General features: G+C 43.4%; 1 protein-coding gene across 1 annotated transcript; it reads right to left on the bottom strand.

The window, feature by feature from the left end:
• Positions 1-3,571: 3,571 nt before the first annotated feature.
• Positions 3,572-20,662, bottom strand: STMND1 (stathmin domain containing 1). The gene is given in 5 exon segments (XM_075919801.1): positions 3,572-3,936; positions 4,318-4,439; positions 12,643-12,792; positions 15,838-16,018; positions 20,579-20,662. Coding segments are annotated over 5 exon segments (828 nt in total). The 3' UTR covers positions 3,572-3,645.
• Positions 20,663-22,113: the final 1,451 nt, after the last annotated feature.

The raw sequence follows: 22,113 nt of genomic DNA, 5'->3' as shown, positions 1-22,113 counted from the left end.
CCTCCAGGGTCCCTAGGGTTGGCCGCTGTCGGCAGACAGGCTACTGGGCTAGATGGACCTTTGGTCTGACCCAGGACGGCCATTGTAAGCTCAGGGCTCAGGGTCGGGGGTCTCAGTGGACCACCTTGATTTTATTGCACACCTGCTCCTGGGTGGCCAGGCTGGCAGCTCTCCTGCCCTAGCCGGCCACTTTCCTGTGCCTAGTGCGGAGGTCGTGGACGAGGTCCACGATGTCTGCACTAGCCCAGGCGGGTGCCTGCCTCTTGCAGTCCCGGGCAAGCTCCCGGGAGCCGCCAGCCTGGTCCCGGGAAGAGGGGGAGGGCTGGGGGGCATCAGGTGGGTGGCTCGATCCGTGCCAGGTGCAGGGTCTTCTGGCTGGGTGCTGGCAGGCTTGCACCTGGCACGGGCACCGTAGCCAGCCCGTGCCCCTTTAAGGGGTCCGGGGCCAGGAGGGGGGCAGACGAGTTTCTCTGGTGTTGGCCAGAGTGGCCACCAGGGAAACCTGGGGAGGGCTAGCCTCCCACTAGTTCGAATTAAGGGGCTACACACCCCTTAATTCGAACTAGCTAGTTCGAACTAGGCTTAATCCTCGTAAAATGAGGTTTTCCTAGTTCGAACTAAGCGCTCCGTTAGTTCGAATTAAATTCAAACTAGCGGAGCGCTAGTGTAGCGCCTATTAAAGTTAGTTCTGAATTGTTACTGTTCTCCACTGATGAAAACATTCATCCTTTTGACAACCCATGCACACAACACTGGGGGTAATCTACTCCTCCCTCACATACAGCCCGTGACCTGATCTCACACTTTTTCCCTCCACTATATAACAGTTGTCATACATCTGATCAAGCTTCCTCTTGTTGGACACACATCAGGTGGCCATATTTAGATCTGTGCACTAGATCCTTGTGCTTTTCAGCTTCCCTAGCCCTGGGTAGGTTCCAGGCACTGTCTTTCTTTACCTCTGCAACCATGAGCCATCCCATTGCTCTGTGTGGGCCAGTTAACTCAACTGTTGATGGTCCTTAGTGATTGGCCCTGTCAGGACTGTTCCCTACTCTGGCATTCCGAGTGCAGAAGGTGAGGTCCTGCAAGAGAGCTTCAAAACCTTGCCTCTACGGGCACTGCTTACAAAAACTTGCCCCCAGAATCATAATACACAGATTTTGAGGAATTGCTGCCACCTTCAAGAGCTTTTTGATCCCTAAAAACCAGGGTTGAAAACTTGAAATCAGCCCCAGGGGTACCCCAAGCTCTTTTGCCCCAAAAGAGCTTGAAAAACAAAAGAGAAAAACAAGCTGCAGTCTCTGGTGGCTGACCCCTCAGTCAGAGGCATGTATATACACACAGACAGACCTTCCAGGACACAAGATCAAATCATCACCTTAAAAAAAAGCAATTTTTATTACAAAACAAAAGATAAACTTGAGAAAGCATATTTGGTTGCTAGATGTTACAGAGCAACTAAGGAAAACAAATTAAAACACAGAGAAAAGTCTCAGCACAATGCTTAGATGGTAGTAAATGGGGAGGAGAGGCAAAGACTCATAGGGTATGTCTACACTTGCACCCTCGTTCGAACTAGGGATGCAAATGTAGGCATTCAAAATAGTCGATGAAGTGGGGATTTAAATATCCCACGCTTCATTAGCATGATCTCGCTTGCGTGTTATTCCAATCAACAGCTGTTTCGAAAGTGAAAGTGCAGGTCGAGACGCGTTAGTTCGAACCAAACCCCTTGGTTCGAATAACGTTACTTCTAAAAAAATACGGTGTTACGTTAGTTCGAACCAAGAGGTTTGGTTCGAACTAACATGTCCTGGCGCGCACTTTCAAATTTCCAATTCAAATGTCAACCCTCTATCTTGATGAGTTCTCCCAGCCGTCTGGCTGACACCTGTAGTCACTGGGTTCTGGTCAGCATTCCTCCAGTCCGTTACAGGCCCATATACAGGCAGAACCCCCCTAGCACCAGTCCCTCACTTCTTGACAGAAGTATGATTCAAGGATAGAGTAGAAGTCACCAGAAGGCTTTTAAACAAACAGAGAAAAAATATAATCTAACAGAATTCAGAGAAGTCTTCCTGAACCTTCACAATAGCATGCAAAAAGTCCAGCCCATCTACTCTCCTGATGGCTAAATCATGTGTCCTAATTATCTCCAGCCCCAGCCCCCTTGTTCATGCTGGTGCTCTCCTGATACCCACAATTGCCTCCCTCAAGCCACTAAAACCATCTTCTTTTCCTGTTGTTCAGACCACGTCATCCTTCTATTTACATCCCTTTGCTGGCTCCCCATTGCCCTGCACTTCAGGTTCAAACTTCTTTTTCTTACATCAGGCCCGTTCCCCACTCTGATCTTGCTTACTCTCCCATTCCTCCACCCCTGAGCTCTGCCAGTTACAACTCCTTTGCCTTAATTTGCCTCTGTTTATCTACACGTTGGCCCTGGGATATATCCCCTCCCAATCCAGATTTGCTAACCTGCTGCTCTCTCCTCACTCACATCCTACCTTCCAAAGAAGCTGATCAATTAAAAGCACCATTTTAATGGAAGCATCAAGGTATATCAAAACTGAGTAAGTGGGTTGTTATTTTAACACAAGCTCTTCCTTGTCCCTTCCTCCTTCCCCTTATTTATTTTTGGTTACTTTCAATTGTGTTGTCACACCTAAAGTTAGATTGTAAGCTTGTTACCACAAGATAGAATCCAGAGAGGGGGGCTTAGCTCCACCTGTAACTGATCAATTGTTTCCCCTCAGTTGGTGAGGGGAAAGGCCAGTGTACGGCTCACTAAGAGGAAGAGATCTTAAGAGGTTCCTGGTGGAGATCCTGGGTCAGGGAAAGGACCTGGAAGGTGGCTTGCCATGCCAACAAGGTGAAAGAGGTGGTTAGGGATGGAGCTTCATTGACATACTGGACACCAAGGTGGCCCACTCTGGCTACCTCCAGACTGCATCCCTCTGCCGACAGAGGGATGCAAATCAAGCACTTTGAAAGTGCAAATGAGCCTGGGATTTAAATATCCCAGGCTTAATTTGCTTACTCACGTTCGGGTGCTGTATACTGAGGAGTACAGGATCTGCAGAAAAAGTTCCCTGCTGTCGGCTAGAGTTTACTTTCACTTTCGAAAGGGGACGTGATAGGCACAGTGCTCGAACGTGAGTATGCAAATGAAGCCCAGGATATTTAAATCCCGGGCTCATTTGCACTTTCAAAGTGCTTGATTTGCATCCCTCTGTTGGCAGAGGGATGAAGTCTGGAGGTAGCCTCACTTACATGAGTGGGGAAACTGAGGCATCAGCTGATTTTTTTTTTTTACACTAGGTTTGGGGAGACCCTGTTTTATTCATCTCTTATTTTTATTGTAGAATGTCACCTCCACTGAGGTGCTGGGACAAAAAACTGGACTTCCTGTTGGCAGTCCTCCTCCCCACAAACTGTGCTTATGTAACCCAGCAAATTGCAATTCATGCTCTTAGCTTTTGGAAGGAAAAATGCAACCAATTCTCAGTGCACAATGGAAGAAAGTCTTGTTTTTTTCATTACACATGGATGAAAATCCAAATGATGATTGGAATACATGAGATGTGACTATAATCCCTGTTGTGTGTCAAAGACTGAATGAGTTTGACAGAGTTTTGCTTGTCAGAATGCCTCATTTAAAGTGCTGTTAAAAGTTGCATCAGACTCCACAGCACCAAAGTGTTCTGAATTGCTGTTTACCATGTTCACAGCTATTTCTTCCTTCTCCAGCAGAGTCTCTGTCTCCTAGTCGAATGACAAAGGCTCAGCAATGTTTGTAGCTTCTTGACCTTCAGAAGATGAATAGCCTTCCTCATTTTGCTTAGCTATATTTTGATGGACAATTGCTAGAAAAAGTCTGCCACTTTGAAGTCTTTCTTTCACTTGCTTTTCTTCAGTTTGAAAAATATATTGCTATGTAATGAGGGGTAAGTAGGAATAAACTGTATTTGAACACACACTTTAATAGTTGCTTTTACCTTTCTCTCTGAGTTTAACTGGAATTTTACTCCAACTGATTCAGAATTTGGCTAGTTTGCGCAAAAGAAATAAAATCTCTATCGAAAGCTATTCTAGCATTCTCTTTTTTTGTCCCTATCTTCTGCATAGTTTTCATACTCTGAAAACCAGAAAACTTAACAGCCCTGTCCTGCAGGCATCTTTTGTTGAGATGAATGCTCCTTCCTGTGACACTGATGTTCATGTTTTAATAGCATTTTTCAGGAATGCAGCTTCCACTGGCACATACAGTATTTTAAACAGCGTTTTTTAGAAGACACAGCAAAATTAAATTACCTTTCTTCTTTCTTCAGCAGAATTCTTAATATCCTCCATTATTTAAGCACTCACTTCCTTCTTTTCTACCTTAAGCTTTTCTAGCTTGGCTGGTGGTTTCTTTAATGGCTTTTCCAGGGCTTCTCTCTGCAGAAAGACATTTTAAAAAATCACACTATCATGAGAATGGCAGGAGATGGTGTTGGAAGGAGTCAAATCTCATTCCACTTCTGCTGTACCCCTTCCTGCCTCATTGTGTAGAAATTAAGTGGTGAACTGTCAATTTGTCTCAACCCTCACCTAGTGTGGGCTACCTCCACAACAAACGTTCATTCTCCCATGCCTGTTCTCTCTGTGACCTCCCCACGGCCAGTAACAATGAGGTTATTCTCTCATGGGAAAACTGGCTGGAGACCAGTTATCTATTTTCCCAATAAGTATCAAATGGCAATAAGTTTGTGTCACTGTTGAATTCAAACTAATAGCCTCTGGTGGAAAGCTCTGTATCCTGTTACTTGTCCCCCGAGACCTCCTGTCAGCAGATTCTGACTATCACAAATAACTGCAAGTCAGGCCTCTATGCCAGAAGAATCAAGTAATGCAATTAGTATGGAGGATGACTCATTCAATGTGACTGAAGTGGATGAGAAGGTGACAATAATGGAAGAAATCTGATCTATTGAAGAGACTGCTTGCATGCAAACAATGCACCAAAAATTCCTGAATAATGACATGTTCAAATTTACAATGGGACAAAATGATGCTCTGAAAATGGCCTTTTTACAGGCCCGCCAATGGGGGTGGGGGCAAATGAGGCATCTGCCCAGAAGCCTGGAGATCCCTACCAGCTGCCATCACTGCTACTGTAGTGGCCGGAGCCCCAGACCCTCTAAATCTCTGCCAAAACCCCAGACGGGTGCTCCAGTCAATACTGAAGGGCTGGCTGGGGGAGGCTAGCACCAGACCTGCCTCTCCCACCCAAGGCCCTGCCCCTTCTGGGATGGCTGAGTTTGCCCTTCCCCCCTCCACACCCCACCCACCACCTTGCCCAGGGACCTGACAGTTCTGTCAGTATCCCTGCCTTCTTAACATTAATGAAGAAGGCCATTTTAACAGCGTCCAAAGGTGGAAACACTAGAGTATCAGGGCACTAGAGTATCAGTAGAAAGAGAGTCTCGTGCTGAGTTTGGGGAGATCATATTGTTCTTGTCTTTTATTTGTACTGTACAGCTGAGTGGCTGGGGTAAAAAATTCCACTTCCATTTACAGTTGTCCTCCTCCTTACCTGTGTAACACAGCAAGTTTCAATTCATGCTCTTAGCTGTAGGAGGGGAAAATGCAATCAACCCTGAATGCTAAATGGGAAAAAGTCTTGTCGTTTTTTCATTAAACATAGGTGAAAATCCAGGCACTGATTGGTATAAATGAAATTTTAATAGGATCCATGTGCTTCAAATGTGGAAAGTGTTTGAGAGAATTTTGCTTGTCAGAATGCTTCATTTAAACTGTTTTACATTGTGTGAAACTCCACAGTACCAAAGGGTTCCCAATTGCTATTTACAGTTTTGACAGCTATTTCTTCTATGCAAACCTAAGTGTGAAGACTATGAAAAATGGGGAATGTGGAATGCATACTCTAATTCAGTGGTCCCCAACCAGGGATATGCGTACCCTTTTGGGGACACAGCAGTCGTCTGGGGGGTACATAAACTCATCTAGATATTTGCCCGTTTTACAACAGGCTATGTAAGAAGCACTAGCACTGTCATACAGGGTACGTCTACACTAGCTCATTAGTTCGAGCTAGGTAGGGTAATTAGGGCAAGCGGAGTTGCAAATGAAGCCTGGGATTTAAATATCCCAGGCTTCATTTGCATGTTCCCAGGTGCCACCATTTTTAAATCCTCCTTAGACCGAACTCCGTGCCCGCGGCTACACACGGCACGGAGTAGGTAGTTCGAATTAAAGGTCCTCATGGAATGAGGAGTAACGGTAGTTCGAATTAGGATCTTTAATTTGAACTACCTACTCCGTGCCGCTTGTAGCCGTGGGCTTGGAGTTTGGACTAAGGGGGATTAAAAAATGGTGGCGCCCGGGAACATGCAAATGAAGCCCGGGATATTTAAATCCCAGGCTTCGTTTGCAACTCCGCTTGCCCTAATTACCCTACCTAGCTCGAACTAACGAGCTAGTGTAGACGTACCCACACACATGACTTGTTTATATTGCTCTATATACAATGCACTGAAATATAAGTACAGTGTTTAGATTCTAGTTGTTTTATAATGATATGGTAAAAATAAGAAAGTCAGCAATTTTTCAGTAATATACGTTAGACCTCCTTGGTCGGGCACCCTCAGGACCTGACTGGTCCCGGATGAGGGATTTTTTTCAGATCAGGGGAAGTCATTTCAGGCTCCCTGCTGCTGACCTCATTGTCACAGTGTCCCCCGTCCCCCCAATCCATCGGGTTTCCTGGCTCCCCCTGTAACCCAGCTGAACTGCATGCCAGCTTCCTGCCCCTCTGCCCCCCCTCTTGCAGCCCAGATGAGCCGCGCACTGGTTTCCAGCCCCACCTCGTAGCCCAACTGAGTCATACGCCAGCTCCTGGGCCCCCATCCTCCTGCAGTGCCGGGACTCTCTGATCCTGGAACATCCGTGGTCATGCCAGATCATGGATGTTGCTGGACCAGAGAATCCCGGATTTTAGAGGTGCAACCTGAAGAGTGCTGTGACACTTGTGTTTTTATGTCTGCTTGTGTAAAAAAGTAATTTTTTGTCAGGTGAAACTTGGGAGACAAATCAGAATGCCTGAAAAGAATATAGTAGTCTGTCGTTATTCTAACTGAACAGGAAATTCAGACAGCAGAACATTTTCCAACCTGCCCAACATTCTTACAAAACAGGAATAAAAACAGCAACTTATCTCTCAGCTGGATTTCTCACTAGTGGGATCTCAGAAGCTCTCATAATGGGTTTCAAGGATTCCACAAATAATGGACAAGAGGAAATATTAACATGATTGAGGTGCACAGTCTATTGATAATTAGTAACATGATAAGTGGATCAAATGTCTGCAATTTGCCCCACTTGAAATCCATAGCAGCTTTCCAGTTAATTTTTTCTAGCCTCTCTCTCTCTTAATGAGATAGTGTTTATTCCTAAAACAAATGTGGAAGTTGGGTATTTTTTATTAATAATTTAGTTATAATTTTGCAAGTGTTCAGCCTTCCTATATAAATGGCAAGGCCTCGGGGGAAGGAGAGGAATGTGAGTTTTCAACAAAAGTTTAGTGCGACTCTTTCTGAACAAGGAAGAAACTTCTTCGGAGACAAAGACAACTCTTTCAAAGCACAAGAAGGAAAATCTGTTCTCTTTTAACTTGACTGTTGATTATGGTTATGTTTTTGGACTGAAATGCTGAAACACCTTCTCCGGGGTGATATATCAATGCAGTGCAGCTTGGTTATGAGTATTTTAGGTAGCTCTCCTGATGCAACGATTCCCATTAGAATTAAACTGAGTAATTTATATTGCAGCAGAGAATGGCTTTCTCTGACTTTGTCTACCCTAGATTTATTTCCATAAAATTTCTCACTGTCTCTATCAGTGGTGAAACTCCACTGGTGGCAGCGGTACTAAATACAGGATATCTAGCTAGGGGGGTATTTTAATCACAGGGTCACCTAGACTTGCTCTGCACAGAATGAGACCATGTGGTGATTAAAACATTAATGAAAATCCACAGGCAAAGCTGCACCAAGAGCAAGATGGGAAATCCTTAAGGAAAAGAAAGCATAGACAAGGCCTGAAGGATGTGTAAGCTATTGAGACCAGGCATGTAAGCACAAAAGGGATGGGATGCTAGGGATGGCTCAGTCTTCAATATTTCTGTGCAAAATATTCTTAAAGCAAACAGTGCAAGTCTCTCCCATTGGTGTCTGGGGAATGCATGCGGAGCACCTCTTGCTTCTCCTTCCTTGGCACTAGTGCTGAATACAAATTTTGCAAATGCCCTAGGGCATCCCAAAAGTTCAGATCTGAATACCCTCAAACAAGAAGTGATCCAAATCCAGTTTTAAATCATAATATCGTAGTACTGCAGGGCTGGAAAGCACTCTGAGAGCTCAGCTGGCACAAACCCACTTCTCTTATGCAGGACCAACTGCACCTAGACTATCCTTGGCTTTGGCTAACCTGTGCTTAAAATCTCCAATGATGGGAATTCCACAGCCTCTCTTAGAAGCTTGTTCCAGAGCTTAACTAGCTTTATAGCTAGAACTTTTCTCCTAATATCTAATTTAAAACTCCCTTGCTGAAGATTAAGCCCTTTACTTCTTGTTATCCCTTCAGTGGACAGGGAGAATAATTGATCACTGTCTTCTTTAGAACAACCTATAAGATACTTGTAGACTTATCAGATTATGGGTTTGTTACAGAAGTGGGTGGGTGAGGTTCTGTGGCCAGTGATATGTAGAAAGTCCATTAGGCCAGTAACCCTGTCAAAGAAGGAGATTAGTTTTGTTTGGGATGCTTTGTTCTTGACATATCCATACAGGTGATTATTACATATCACCCTATCATCCTCTAGGTGCTTAACAATTGATAGTTTAATAATATTTTCCAGTATCTTTCCAGGTATTTAAGCTAGGTTAACTGGTCTGTAATTTCCTGGGTCATCTTTGTTCCCCTTTTTAAAAGATAGGGACCATATTTGCCCTTCTCCTGTCTCCTGGGATTTGACCTGTTCTCCATGAGCTCTCAAAGATGATCCGTTATGGTTCTGAGATTGCTTCAGCTAGTTTCTTGAGTACCCTGTGGTGAATCTCATCAGGTTTTGATAATTTGAATACATCTTTATCTAAACATTCTTTAGCATGTTCTTTCCTGATGCTGTCTTGTATTCCTTCCTCTGAATTGTTAATATTAATTGTGTTAAGTGTCTGGCTATAATCCTTTTAATGACAACTGAAGCAAAATAGGCATTAAATACCTCAGCCTTGTTGGTGTCGTGTGTTTTAGTTCTCCTTTCCCACTAAGCAGCACATCTACATTATCCTTCACCTTTCTCTCATTCCTAATACATTTACAGAATTTCTTCTTGTTGCCTTTCATATCCCCGCTAGGTGTAACTTATTTTACCCTTTGGCTTTTCTGATCTTGTCCCTACATGCTTTAGCTATTTCTTTGTATTTATCCATAGCCGTTTGTCCATGTTTCTGCTTTTTGTTAGATTCTGTTTTGATTTTGCAGATCATTGAGGAGCCTTTGATGCAGCCATTTTGGCTTTTTACCCTTCTATCTTTCCTTCACAACAGGATAGTTTGCTGATGTGGTATGATGTGGTTTGGAGCCTTCTACAGTAATACTCCTTTGGGATTATGTTCTCAAAAAGCTACTTTGTAGCAACGATGAAACTAGAAGTCTATGAGCAGATTGTTCTTACAGGATTAAGAGGCCAGGTTCTCCAATGCATCTGAAGAATATTTGATAGTTAGCACTCTGATGACAAATCTGTGTTCCTGCTGCCAAGTTTCTCAGGAAGGAAGCAGACCCAGCTCCAATTTAAAATATAAAGTGATAAGAGAGCTAGAAATGAAATCTGCTCTCTCCAATAAAGAACTATTAATTAAAAAAAAAATCCATGAGGGAAACAAACACCAAAGGAGCACCAGATAAAGAATAGCCGAAATCAATAAAATGGTACAAGTAATCTTAATGAGTGAGTAGTTATTATTATGAAAAAAAATAGAAGAGACAGCAATCAGTTGTGTCATGAAGAAAAAAGACAACCAACTTTAGCTCCAATTGGAGCTGCTCTGCACCGCTTCCTCAAGTCCGCTCCTGCCACTGCTGAAACTGACCAGCAGTGGACTTGGGAAAGGGCAGGCAGAGAGTTGGGGTGCTGCCAGGTTAGTCCCGCAGCGCCGCTCCTCACCCCCCTGCTCGACGCCCGGCAGCACCCCAGCTGCTCTGCCCCACGGCTTCCCCAAGTGCACCGCTGCTAAAACTGACCAGCGGCGGACTTGGGGAAGCCCTGGGGCAGAGCAGCTGGGGTGCTGCCTGGTTGGTCCCGCAGTACCGCTCAGGTGAGGGGCGGTGCTGCGGGAACAATCAGGCAGCACCCCAGCTGCTCTGCCCGCCCTTTCCCAAGTCCGTTGCTGGTCAGTTTTAGCAGCGGCGGACTTGGGGAAGCCGTGGGGCAGAGCAGCTGGGGTGCTGCCAGGTTGGTCTCGCAATGCTGCCCCTCACCAGCACCTGGTTCGCCCCACACCATGCCATTCCCTGCCCGACCTCCCCGCCCCAGACACCTCATAGCCTCCCCCTGCTGGAGTACCTCCTGATACTCCGGCATATCCGATAATCCAGCACTCCTGGGTCCCAAAGGTGCCGGATTATCAGAAGTCTGCTGTACAATAATGTTTGCCAGGAAAAAGCAATCTTACAGATATGGAGGGAATGCAGCATTGTATTTTATTAAAATAGCAATACCCAGATTTTGTTCAAAAACTAATTTCATTTTTTAATAAATTTTGGATGTGAGATGTGGCATCAATTCTGGATTACTCAGAGAGTCAGATGTTTAAAATTCCCAAAATCTTGAGTTAGCTGTAATGTAAATCCCAAATAATAAAAGACTGAAAGTAGATTATGTCAATTAACTGCTGCCACATGATTGCTGATTTGAAAAACAATTCATCAATATTCAATTGGCAGTGAGCATTTGTAAGAGTGAGGCCAGCCTGGGCGTGTGCAAACAAATTAACAAAGGTTGTAGTCATCTTCCTCTGCGTTAAAATAAGCTTCTCATTAGTATGTGTCTCTGTCATCCAGCTTCTTATTTCTAAATCACGTAGGTCTCCCTCTTGAAAGGACTTTCGAATAGAGCTTCACTAATTGCAATTAGCTCTTTGTGGGTGCAGTGATCGATTGGTATGGAGCTCGTTGCATGATCAGGCCTTCAGTAAACATAATATTGTCTAAGGCATGGGTGGGCAATAATTTTTAATGGAGAGCCACTCCAAGATTTTGGTAAGTGGTTAAGGGCTGCACTTCTGTGGAAGGGTGTGGGGTCTGGGACAGTGGCTGGGGCATAGAAGTGAATTTGAGTGAAGGAGGGGGTTATGATCTGGGTCAGGGGCTTGGGATGCAGGGTCCAGAAGGGGTTATGGGTACAGGAGAGGATTTTGGCCTGGGGGAGGGATGTGCGAGGGGGTGCAGGATCTGGGAGGGAGTTGTGACCTAGGAAAAGGAGGGAAAGGGGGTGCAGAGGGTTTAGGTAGTGACATGGGGCAGAGAATAGAGTGCACGGTCAGGGAGGTGCAGGAAAGGATTCTGGCCTGATGGAGGGGTATAGGAGGAGTGCAGAGTCTGGGAGGGAGCTGTGAACTGGAGGAGGTGGGAACAGTGGGTGCAGAGGGTTTGGTTGGTGGCCTGGGGCAAGTAGTTGGGAGGAAAGGGGCGGGGTCAGAGGGAGGCTTTGGCTGGGAGGCACTTACTTAGGCAGCTCCCAGGTAGCAGTTCCACTGGAAGCCTGCCTGTGTGCTGGGTGAGCTGCTCGACGTGGCTCTGCTCCAGCACGGGAAGGGAGGGTGGGAATGAGCGGGGGGAAAGGGAGTGAGGAGGCTTCATTCGCTTCCCCTACCATTAGCAACATTTCTCATCTCCTATTGGCCAGAAATTGGCCAATGGGAGCTTGGGATTTTTGCTAGGGGGCAAAGCTTTCTTCTTCCTGACCAGTAATAGAGATGTAGTTGTGTTAGTCTGGTCTAGCTGAAACAAAAGACAGGACTATGCAGCACTTTAAAGACTAACAAAATGGTTGATTAGGTGATGAGCTTTCGTGGGCCAGATCCACTTCCTCAGATCAAATTGTGGAAGAAAATTGGCATGACCATATATACCAAAGGGATACAATCAAAAAGAGTGAACACATATAAAAAGGACAAATCAAATTTCAGAACATCCCCCCTCTGTTCTGAAATTTGATTTGTCCTTTTTATATGTGTTCACTTTTTTTGACTGTATCCCTTTGGTATATATGGTCATGCCAATTTTCTTCCACTCTTTGATCTCAGGAAGTGGGTCTGGCCCATGAAAGCTCATCACCTAATAAACCATCTTGTTAGTCTTTAAAGTGCTGCATAGTCCTGTCCTTTGTTCCTTCCTCACCAGTTTGCAGAGCAGTTTGCAGCCTGCTGTTTAAAGCGGGTGCAGCTGCTCTATAGCAAGAGTGCTGGCGAGGCAGCCACGGGCTGGATTTGGCGGCTTGGTGGGCCAGATTCGGCCCGCAAGCTGCCTCTTGCCCACCCCAGTCTAAGGTTTCGAATGGCATTGATAAGATACTTGCCTTGACATCTGCATCTCCAGTTGTACTTCGGCTCTTGATTATTCCCTGCATCACCAGCTCCTCAAGGATATCTGATGACTTTTGCCTCTCCCATTCCTGAAAGTGCATCGGTTTATTGATAAGTCCACCACTGAGTAACACGATGTCTTTAAAAAGAAATTGTTTAAAATTATTATTCACACAGAGCTCAGGTCAATTCACCCATTTAATTTCATTGTCACATCAGTCTTGTAATTTCTCCATATATTTATTTACTGAGGATGCCCAATCCCTTACAGCCTATGCATCACTTAAACTCTGTGTTAAACTTTTAAGTGGTCTTAATTGATGCACTGGCCCGCCGCATGGGGTGAATTGCACATTGTGGCCTCTTAGGTCACCATTCAGAAAAGCATCCCTCTTCAGAAAAGCGCTTAAGGATATGCTGAGAGTCCCATGGAAGTCGGCATTCACAAGCTGTCCTGAACTGGGTCTTAGTGAGCTTTGTAATTTGATTCTAAAAGATGAATCCAGCTAGTTAGAGAACTCTACTTGTTTAGGTGAGTTTAGATTATCCATTTAACACTGAGCTTTCTACAGGCCACTGCACTCTATGAAAGGGAAACAAAAACTCCTTGTATGCTTCCAAGACCTATGTTTTGTTCTTAGAAAGTGTATACATTTGTGTCTGATTACATTTGTCTTCTGCACTAATTATATATGTATAAACAGCAATTAAGAATACATAATCAAATTATTTTGATAACCCTTCTGAGCTGCTGTTAGGTTTCCACACATTAAGCATGAGCAATAAATAAGAAAATACTGTTGCCAAGATAGATCAGGTCTGCAAACCTTAGTTTGCAATTACATCATTTAAATTAGCAAAAATGAAGGCTTTTCTGAGACGATGACTTGGATTATATTAGAATCGCAGTTATTTGACCTCTGTCACTTTTTCATGAGTGGCCTGAAAATCTGATAAATGTATTTTATAGTGAGAAAACTAGAACAGTGTGGGTGAGTCTAGACTGCTGTGCTTTTCCCGGAGATATCCCAGAAAAGTTCTGCTGCGTCCAAGGAACGTGTCTGCTTTTCCAAAAAAAGCCAAATGCCAGCTTTCGGAAGAAAAGCTGAAAAAGATACGCAAATTGCGGTTTGCAATTTGTGTATCTTTTTCTGACTTTTCTTTGTAGTATAGACACAGCCTGAGTCTGAATAAGATTAGTTTTTCAGAATATTGAGATCATACTTGCCCAAAGATGATTTTAGCAGTCATCTTATTCTATAGCTTGTCACCCAAAAATCATAGGGGGCCAGCCTTCCAACCAGCATCCAAAATGGTGCCAGCAAAAATAGGCTTCTATGCTTTCAGGTGAGATGTGTTAAAAGAATATGTATTCTTTCAGTCAGCCAAAGGCCATATTGGGTAAGCACAGGCTTCCTGTTGCAGGGGGAGCAGGAAGGGGGGCTGAGGTGCAGCTGAAAAACAGCCATGTTTGGCTCAGTAGCCATAGGTTGCTGACCCCAGCACAGGAGGTTGGACTTTTGCGGCCAAAGAGCTTGAGAACATGATGACATCATTTTGTCATCCAGCAGGAAAAACTTTTTTATATATAGAGATTTGTACATGAGTGACATGCTATGAATAGACTAGCAATTTTTGGACATTAAGTTTGCAGTCACACATTTGCAAGAAAAATCATTTTTTGCCTGCATGCTGTTGTTTATTTGCATGGGGAAGGGAGTAGAGTGAGTGCACCCTGCTTCAGAAATTTAAATCTGGGCAGCAGGTGAGACCTTGTCTCCTTTCCCCATGTGTTGCCTATGTACATACCTAAGGATACTCAATAGTGTGTATGAAAAGCATGCATTCGTGTATTCAGCAAACTTTCTGGAATGCAGTACCTTGAGATCCTGGGAATATAGATTATATTTTGCTCTTCTGTAACAAAAAAAAAATAGGAAATGTGTATAATGCTCATTATAATGGACCTCATAAATATTTTAAATATGTCAGGAAAAATTACAAATCACATTATCATTTTCTCAACATATTTCACTTACTACTCAAAACTATGATTTACTATGTAAAATATAAAGCAATGTTTAATTGTATGATTTCAACAGAGTGAAAAGAGGGAAAAAATATTCTTTATCAGAAAGTATCTTACAATTATTAGTACTACAACCCATATTTCTAAAGCCCTCATCCCTCAGAGAGAGAGAGAGAGAGAGAGAGAGAGAGAGAGAGAGAGAGAGTGTGTGTAAAAAGTTACACATTTAGATGTATCAATTTAGCTATAAATCTTACCCACAAAGTTCTCAGGCAAATACAGCTGTGTAATTTTAACATAAAGGAAATCAAGAAACATGGGAATGGAATTTAAGTTGTTTTTAGAAAGCAGCAAATTCCAATATTTACTCCTTTAATGCTCAGTTGGAAATACTGGTCTATTACAGACTTACTTGTGACAAAGAACAGTAAGTATGTTTGATGAACTTCAAATCATTTAGAAAACAGGCAAATAGGGATTTAAATTGCAAAATAAGAACTTTAATATGTACCAACATCGGCTGTTAGTTTAGCAACTCTCATCATTGCTAAAGTATTGTAAATGTATATGAGGGCCAAAGCCGAATGTTTCCTTTTGCACTTACACAGTCTGGGGTAGGTCCTGAACTGCTGTAAATATACATAGCTCTATTGCCTTCACTAGAGCCATGGCAGCTCTCACCAGCAGAGGATTTGAGCCATAAATAGTTATTTCCATTTTGTTCTTCAATTTTAATGTGACTTTAGAGCTTATGAAAGGCCAAACTCCCCTGCTTAGGCACAAAACAGGAACAGTACAGGCAGGGTCAATGTCAATATGTCACAACCCTGATGGGGAAGTGGGAGGGATGGGACCTTTTGTAGGAGTGAGATGGGAATTTCCTCTCCACGATCCCACCTACAAGCTTGTCGATATGGGTAACAATTACTGTCTATTATGATAATGAGAACTGAGTCACACAGAGGAAAAACTGGTAATTGGATATTATTCGGGCCAGATTTGAACAACTGACTAGGGAGCACAGCCCTGCAAATGCTTGGAGTCAATGGGGCAGTACATTGCACTGTGTAGTAAGTGTTGCAGCACTGGGCCGAGAAGGGTGAATGACTCTAGATCTTCTTTCTTTTGGTTGCCATGAAGTTTTCAGTTGTTTACCTGTGTTTTGACCATTATTTTTTTCTTTAGAAGAAAGTAACTCTTTCGGACCTCCCTCAGGTGAATTTATCTCACTAAATCCATCTTCAAGTCTTACTCCACTGTCTGAGGTGCCTTTTGGCCCAGTGGATCTATTCCAAATGGTGTAGCCAGCTGCTCTCTGAGATGGGTCATTGTTAGCCTGCAAGAAAAAGAAAGAAAAAAATGAGAAAGGCACTTGGGGAATTTCAACCCTATTTACAAGTGGACAGTTCCCAAAATGGCTCCATAAAAGTGTCAGGCTTAGAGTGGAGCAGAACCCAGCTCTGTGCATCTGTGCTGCTCCAGAAATATCCTGACAAGGAGCCATGTTTTTTTTCACAGATTATTGGTTATGGTAATGAAATGAAGAAGAATTTCAAGGACTTGAGCAACAACCTTACACCTGGATCACAAGGACACTTTGTGTCCTTGATCACATTGAAAGGTAAAAGCTTGAAACCATTCCAAATGAAGAGTTTTTTGCAAATATTTAAGAAGATGTGACCACAGTAAACATACCGGAGTCTCAAATTATCACATACTAGGGATCCTGTCCTACATGCCTTCCTCATTCAGCACTCAGTGGCAGCTTTGGGTGCCCACGAAATGCAGGATTGGGCCTTAAATGTGTTGCAAATCTCGTGCTTTCAGCTATAGTTGCCGTGAGCATAACTCTGTAATAGCAAGAAGGGCAGCAACAGTGTGTGCCGTTTTATGCCAATTAGGCGCAATCATGCTCTCAGAAAGTGGCTAAGGCAGCCTTTGGTTGGGCAATATTTCTGTGCCCCTTTGTTATGCTGTGTCCATGTTGTGTGCAGCTGGTACTGGCAAGACTGATGACAGGGCAATACCTGCAACTGGACACTCTCCCCATTACCTTCCCACTCTCCGGCACTCGTGGCTCTTTTTGTTCCGAATATGCAGATGCGGCAGGACACGCTTGCAATGTCCTTCCTTCATAATTCCAGTGGTCAGATGCAAACCCTGCAAAGAGGTGTCACCTTAGGGTGACCCGCCCACAGAATACACCACTCAATCCAATTAAACATAACGTCAGCCAAAAGAATTTGCCCGCACGTAATGGCAATTCATTGTCCGCTCCGATAGCACCACATAGCCTCTCAAAGCAGACAGGCAAAGATGCAACATTGTCTTCATGCACACAGGCCATTCCAGAGTGCCCTCAGGCATTGTAACATGTATCTTCCAGGGCAAACTTACCCTTTTTTTCCTCGCCCCTCCCTTGTGCCCTATTTATTTTGGGTCTGTACACCTAAACTCCAAACTCCATTCATCTGAAGAAGTGGGCTGTGCCCATGAAAGCTCATGATAACATCTTCATGTTTTGTTAGTCTATAAAGTGCTACCAGACTATTTGTGGTTTTCTAAGCTGATCTAAGCACCCCTGATCATTCATTGCTAATGGGGAAGGTGCTCCTAGAGGAAGCTAGCTCCTTTAATTAGGGGAGCGAGGGAGAGGATTACAATAACCTTCCAGTCTCCATAATGACTCGTTAAACTCAATAAACCCGTACTAGGGATGTAAAAGGGTGGTCAATTAACTGATTAACCGATAAACAAAAGCTTATCGGTTAATGCTATAGACCAGTGTTTCCAATTTTTTTTGACCACGGAACCCTTTCAAACTCAGAAAAATTTCAAGGAACCCCCTAGCCAGGGATTAAGTTTGTTGAGCAAAAAAAAAAAAACACACCCAAACACACACAGACTGCCAGTACACCACAATTAGTAGTAATAAGATGCTAAATACGGTCATGAGATCACCATTCATTTAAATTCAGCATATTGAATATAACACCATTCATTTATATTCAACAAAAATCATATTAAATATGTACAAAAAATAAAACTATCAAATAATATTAATTATATTCATAGTTTTCAATGCGAAGAGTGGTTTTTCTTCTTTTCTTGGCAAATTCTTTTTATATTTGGTTTAATACTAGAAAGTTGGATTCGCATATCTGGCGCAGCATTCAGTCAATTTCTGTATTTCGTTTTCATTGCTGCATAGTTTGAGAACCCAGTTTTGCACAAGTATGTACTGGCAAAGGGTAACAGCTGACGAATTGCGCGTCTTGATAAAGATGAATATTCTTGACTTTGACATAAGTCACTCCAAAATGTAATCAGAGAAACTTCTTTAAATGTTTGTATTAATTGGCCATCTGAAGCGATTTCAATTAGGTTTTCATAATCTTGTGTAGAAAAACTGACTGGCTTTTCTGTTAAACTTAATGGATTTCAAATCCAGTTATTGTTGTCATTGATGTTTGGAAAATACTTAATGATGTTCGTGTATAAATCGCGGAGATGATCTGCAATGTCGCTGCGAATATCTTCATCAAGTTTGTATCCATTTTCTTCAAGGAAATCATTCAGAGTTGATAAACAATCCAAATCATTTCGTCCTACAGATGAGATCCAAAACTGTAGCTTCCGTTACAATGACAAAATTTAGTCTTTCGCATTAAAAATATTTACATTCTTTCCTTGCAGCGACAGATTTACTTCATTTAGTTTTGTAAAGATGTCTGCAAGATACGCAACTCTAGATAACCACAAAAAGTCTGTTAAACGATCAGACAGTTGGAATTTGTGATCCATCAGATTTGCGGAGAGCTTATGACGCAATTCAAATAATCTAACCAGCACTTTTCCTTGTGATAGCCACCTGACTTCTGTATGTAGAAGCAGGGCTGTGTGTTGACTACTCATATCTTCACACATAATTTTGAACAGTCTTGATTGTAATGGTCGAGTTTTTATATAATTAATAATCTGTACTGCTTCGTCCAACACATTTTTAAGAGAGGGAGAAATATTCTTAACTACCAGAGCGTGTCTGTGGAGAATGCAGTGACTGTTGGTGCAGTTTGGTGCTACATTTTTTATTCGTGTTACAGCGCCAGCCACTGTTCCTACCATTGCTTTGGCACCATCACTGCACACATCAACACATTTTTCCCAGCTTATTTGATGTGTTTTCATAAAGTTATTGATACAATTGAATATATTCTCACCAGTTGTATTGGTTTGCAAAAATTCACATAAAAGTAAGTCTTCTTCAATAGAACTATTAAAATCAGAACGGACAAATACAAGCAGAACTGCAAGACCTGCAACGTCAGTGGACTCGTCTAATTGTAATGCATATGCATCACATAAATGCAGCCGAAAAATAAGCTCCTTCTCTATGTCAGCAGCAAGATCGTGAATACGACGTGTGACAGTATTGTTTGATAGTGGCACAGCCTCAACTTTTTTACTAGACTCCTGATCCAACATACACATTACAATATCTTTCGCACATGGTTTTATGAGTGATTCCCCAATAGTGTGTGCTTCTTCGGCGAGCGATATACGATAGCTTACTTTATAAGATGCCTCTGTTGCATTTTCATGCTCAGATTTGGCAATTTTTGACATGAAGAGTTTACTTTTTTCAAGCGATTCAAGCTTTTGCTTAAAAAAACTAATGTCTTTATCTTTGTATTCTGGATGATTTGTTTCAAAATGTCTTCGCAATTTAGCAGGTACTAAACAACTATTAGATAATATTTTGTTGCACACTACACACTGGGCACCTGGAGCATCTTCATTTCCATTGCTTGTGAATCCAAATGCCAAATAATCCTCACAATACCTGCGTTTCTTATTAGTCAGCTGAAATTTTTCATAATTAACTTGAGCTGCCTCAGTATTTTCCTTGCTGGTTTCAGTAAAAATATTGGAGTGGTAAAAGCAGAGCGGCAGCGGGGGACGCGGGAGAGGGATCTTGGGTTGATCGGGCAGAAGCGGGACAAGCAGCTGTTGCTGCTGCTAGGTCCGGTGGTAAAAGCAGAGCGGCAGTGGGGGACGCGGGAGATGTCTGAAAGGGGAGCGGGGAAGGAGCCAGCGTCTTTGCGCGCCGGGCTCCTCTGTCTCTTTATGGGCGGGGGGAGGGGAGCGTTCGGGTTCTCGCGGAACCCTTACGTTCGCTTCATGGAGCCCCAGGGTTCCGCGGAGCACCATTTGGGAAACACTGCTATAGACTACACGCATTTCTCCCCCTCCCCTTCCCTCCCCCCAAGTAAATTTTTGAGCAGGCTGGCCAGCAACCAAGCTCAGTCCTAGCTTGTGATGGGTCCGGGACCTACCTCTGCTGAGGCTCTGCATTTAAAGTGTATTAGGAGCTAGGATGGCAGGCAGCCCGGCTCAGTTCCAGCTTATGCCGAGTCCAGGAACACAGACCCACCCACCCCCAGAGCCCTGGACAGAGGCTGCTGCCACTCTGCATTACTACCTCTGTGTCAGAGGTAGCAGCATGGGGTGACAGGCAACCGGTTCATGAGAGGAACTAGTTTTTAAACTGGCTCCACTCACAGACCAGCTCCTGCCTGGCCCCCCATGCTGCTGCCTCCGATACTACTGACCCCGCCCCTGGGGACTATAGAGTAGTCGACTAACCGATAAGAATTCATGAGGTTACTCGACTATTCAGTTAACCGATATTTAACATCCCTAACCCGTACGCACAGTTGTGCCATGCACCTCTGCAATGCATGACTTGTATTCGCTTGGGTGAGCACTGTAAGGGCTGATGCACAGAGTTACCCAAATGGAGCTACTTCTTTCTGCCTACTTACCGACCTTCCCACCCACTCAGGTTTCTCATGTAACATCCCCTGTTCCACAGCTGCTTGGGAAAAGTCATTACCTGGTTCTTGGCTCCCCAGCCATTTGGCAGCTCCTTGACTGATGGCTGTACCCCCTCTATACTGCAGGAAGTGCTGCAGCCCATGGCAAGAGTGTGACCAGCTCCTTCTCTTGCTTTGAAAGTCCTGGAAGAGCTTGGCTGTGTGTAGTCACTAGGGACTCAGGCAGTTGCCTGGGCCTGTTGCTATAATAAATGACAATACAAAAGGTTTCTTCCTAGGCAGGTTTGGAACATGGCAGTACTTACACATCACCTTAGTCCAGGTGATCTCACTTTAGGGTGAGAGGCAACTTGGCATTCTGGTGCCAGCCAACAGCCCTAGAGTGACAGCAGCAAGTTTCTGCAGATCACACAAAGGGGCAGGGTGTCTCCAGGCTTTTTAAAGAAAATAAAAAGAGAAATTTTCATGTAACTTTTCCTCCATTGCCATTTCTGTCCACATTCTTCCTATCACCTGTGATTGTCCATCATTTTTACTAACGGCAAAGGATGCAGAAAATAAAAAGCCACCCAATCAAGAATTCCAAGAATCATATTGTAGGTTATGTTACTGTGACTTGTTGGCAAAAGTTCTGCATTTCATAGCCAGGTAGTGTAGTCCAACAGAGCAAGAAATTAGCGAACACCAAGGATAGTGCTTTCAAAAGTATGTTGGAAAGGCTGAAATGCCTAATAATGATTATTTGTTTCTGTTGTCATCCACAGGGTTAGGTTGCATTTCCAAGTGTAAAAGAATACACGGTTCTCGCTTCAAAAAGCTTATGTGAGAAAATGGGAACAGAGACACGGTAGGGAAGAGAAGGTCAGAGAGAAGTTCAGCATATAAATAAAGTGATGAAGGCAATGTTTTGATAACTCATTGTTGTGTTTGTAAAATAAATGCATTGTCTCCCAATATCTGTAAAGATACTATAATTAACCATTTAGTTACTTGTGAGCACCAAGAATTTGCTATTTGTTTTTAATATTTCTTTGGGGGTTTTGGCATATTTTTATCTCTTACTGAGAACCAGTGAGGAGAGGACGTGCATGCACACACATGTACACACAGAATTTATTAGCTTCTTCAGATTCATATCCCAAAACCCACTACCAGAATTATCTCCTTTAGAACTGAAGTAAACGGAGCTGCATGAAGATGTTTACATGACACATGCATATGTACTTTGCACCAGTCAATGGATTAGTCCATATTAGAGGATCAGATGAATCCCAGAAGTAAAAGGGAATGACTGCAACTGTATACTGCCAATAACTTTCAACTGTGAATCCAGAGACTTCTGAGATACAATCCCATTTCAAGGGCCTTCTCTCTCTCTTTTGCTAGTAACTTCTGTTCTTTTTTTATATCAATGCTACTCCATAGGGGTATGTCTACACTACCGCCCTAGTTCGAACTAGGGTGGTTAATGTAGGCAACCGGAGTTGCAAATGGAGCCCGGGATTTGAATTTCCCGGGCTTCATTTGCATATTGCCGGACGCCGCCATTTTTAAATGTCCGCTAGTTCAGACTCCGTGCCCGCGGCTACACGCG

This window comes from Pelodiscus sinensis, chromosome 2 (genome assembly GCF_049634645.1).
Source record: "Pelodiscus sinensis isolate JC-2024 chromosome 2, ASM4963464v1, whole genome shotgun sequence".
NCBI lineage: Eukaryota > Metazoa > Chordata > Testudines > Trionychidae > Pelodiscus > Pelodiscus sinensis.
Note: the sequence above shows the minus strand (reverse complement) of the source record. Positions and strands in the feature narration are given on the sequence as shown.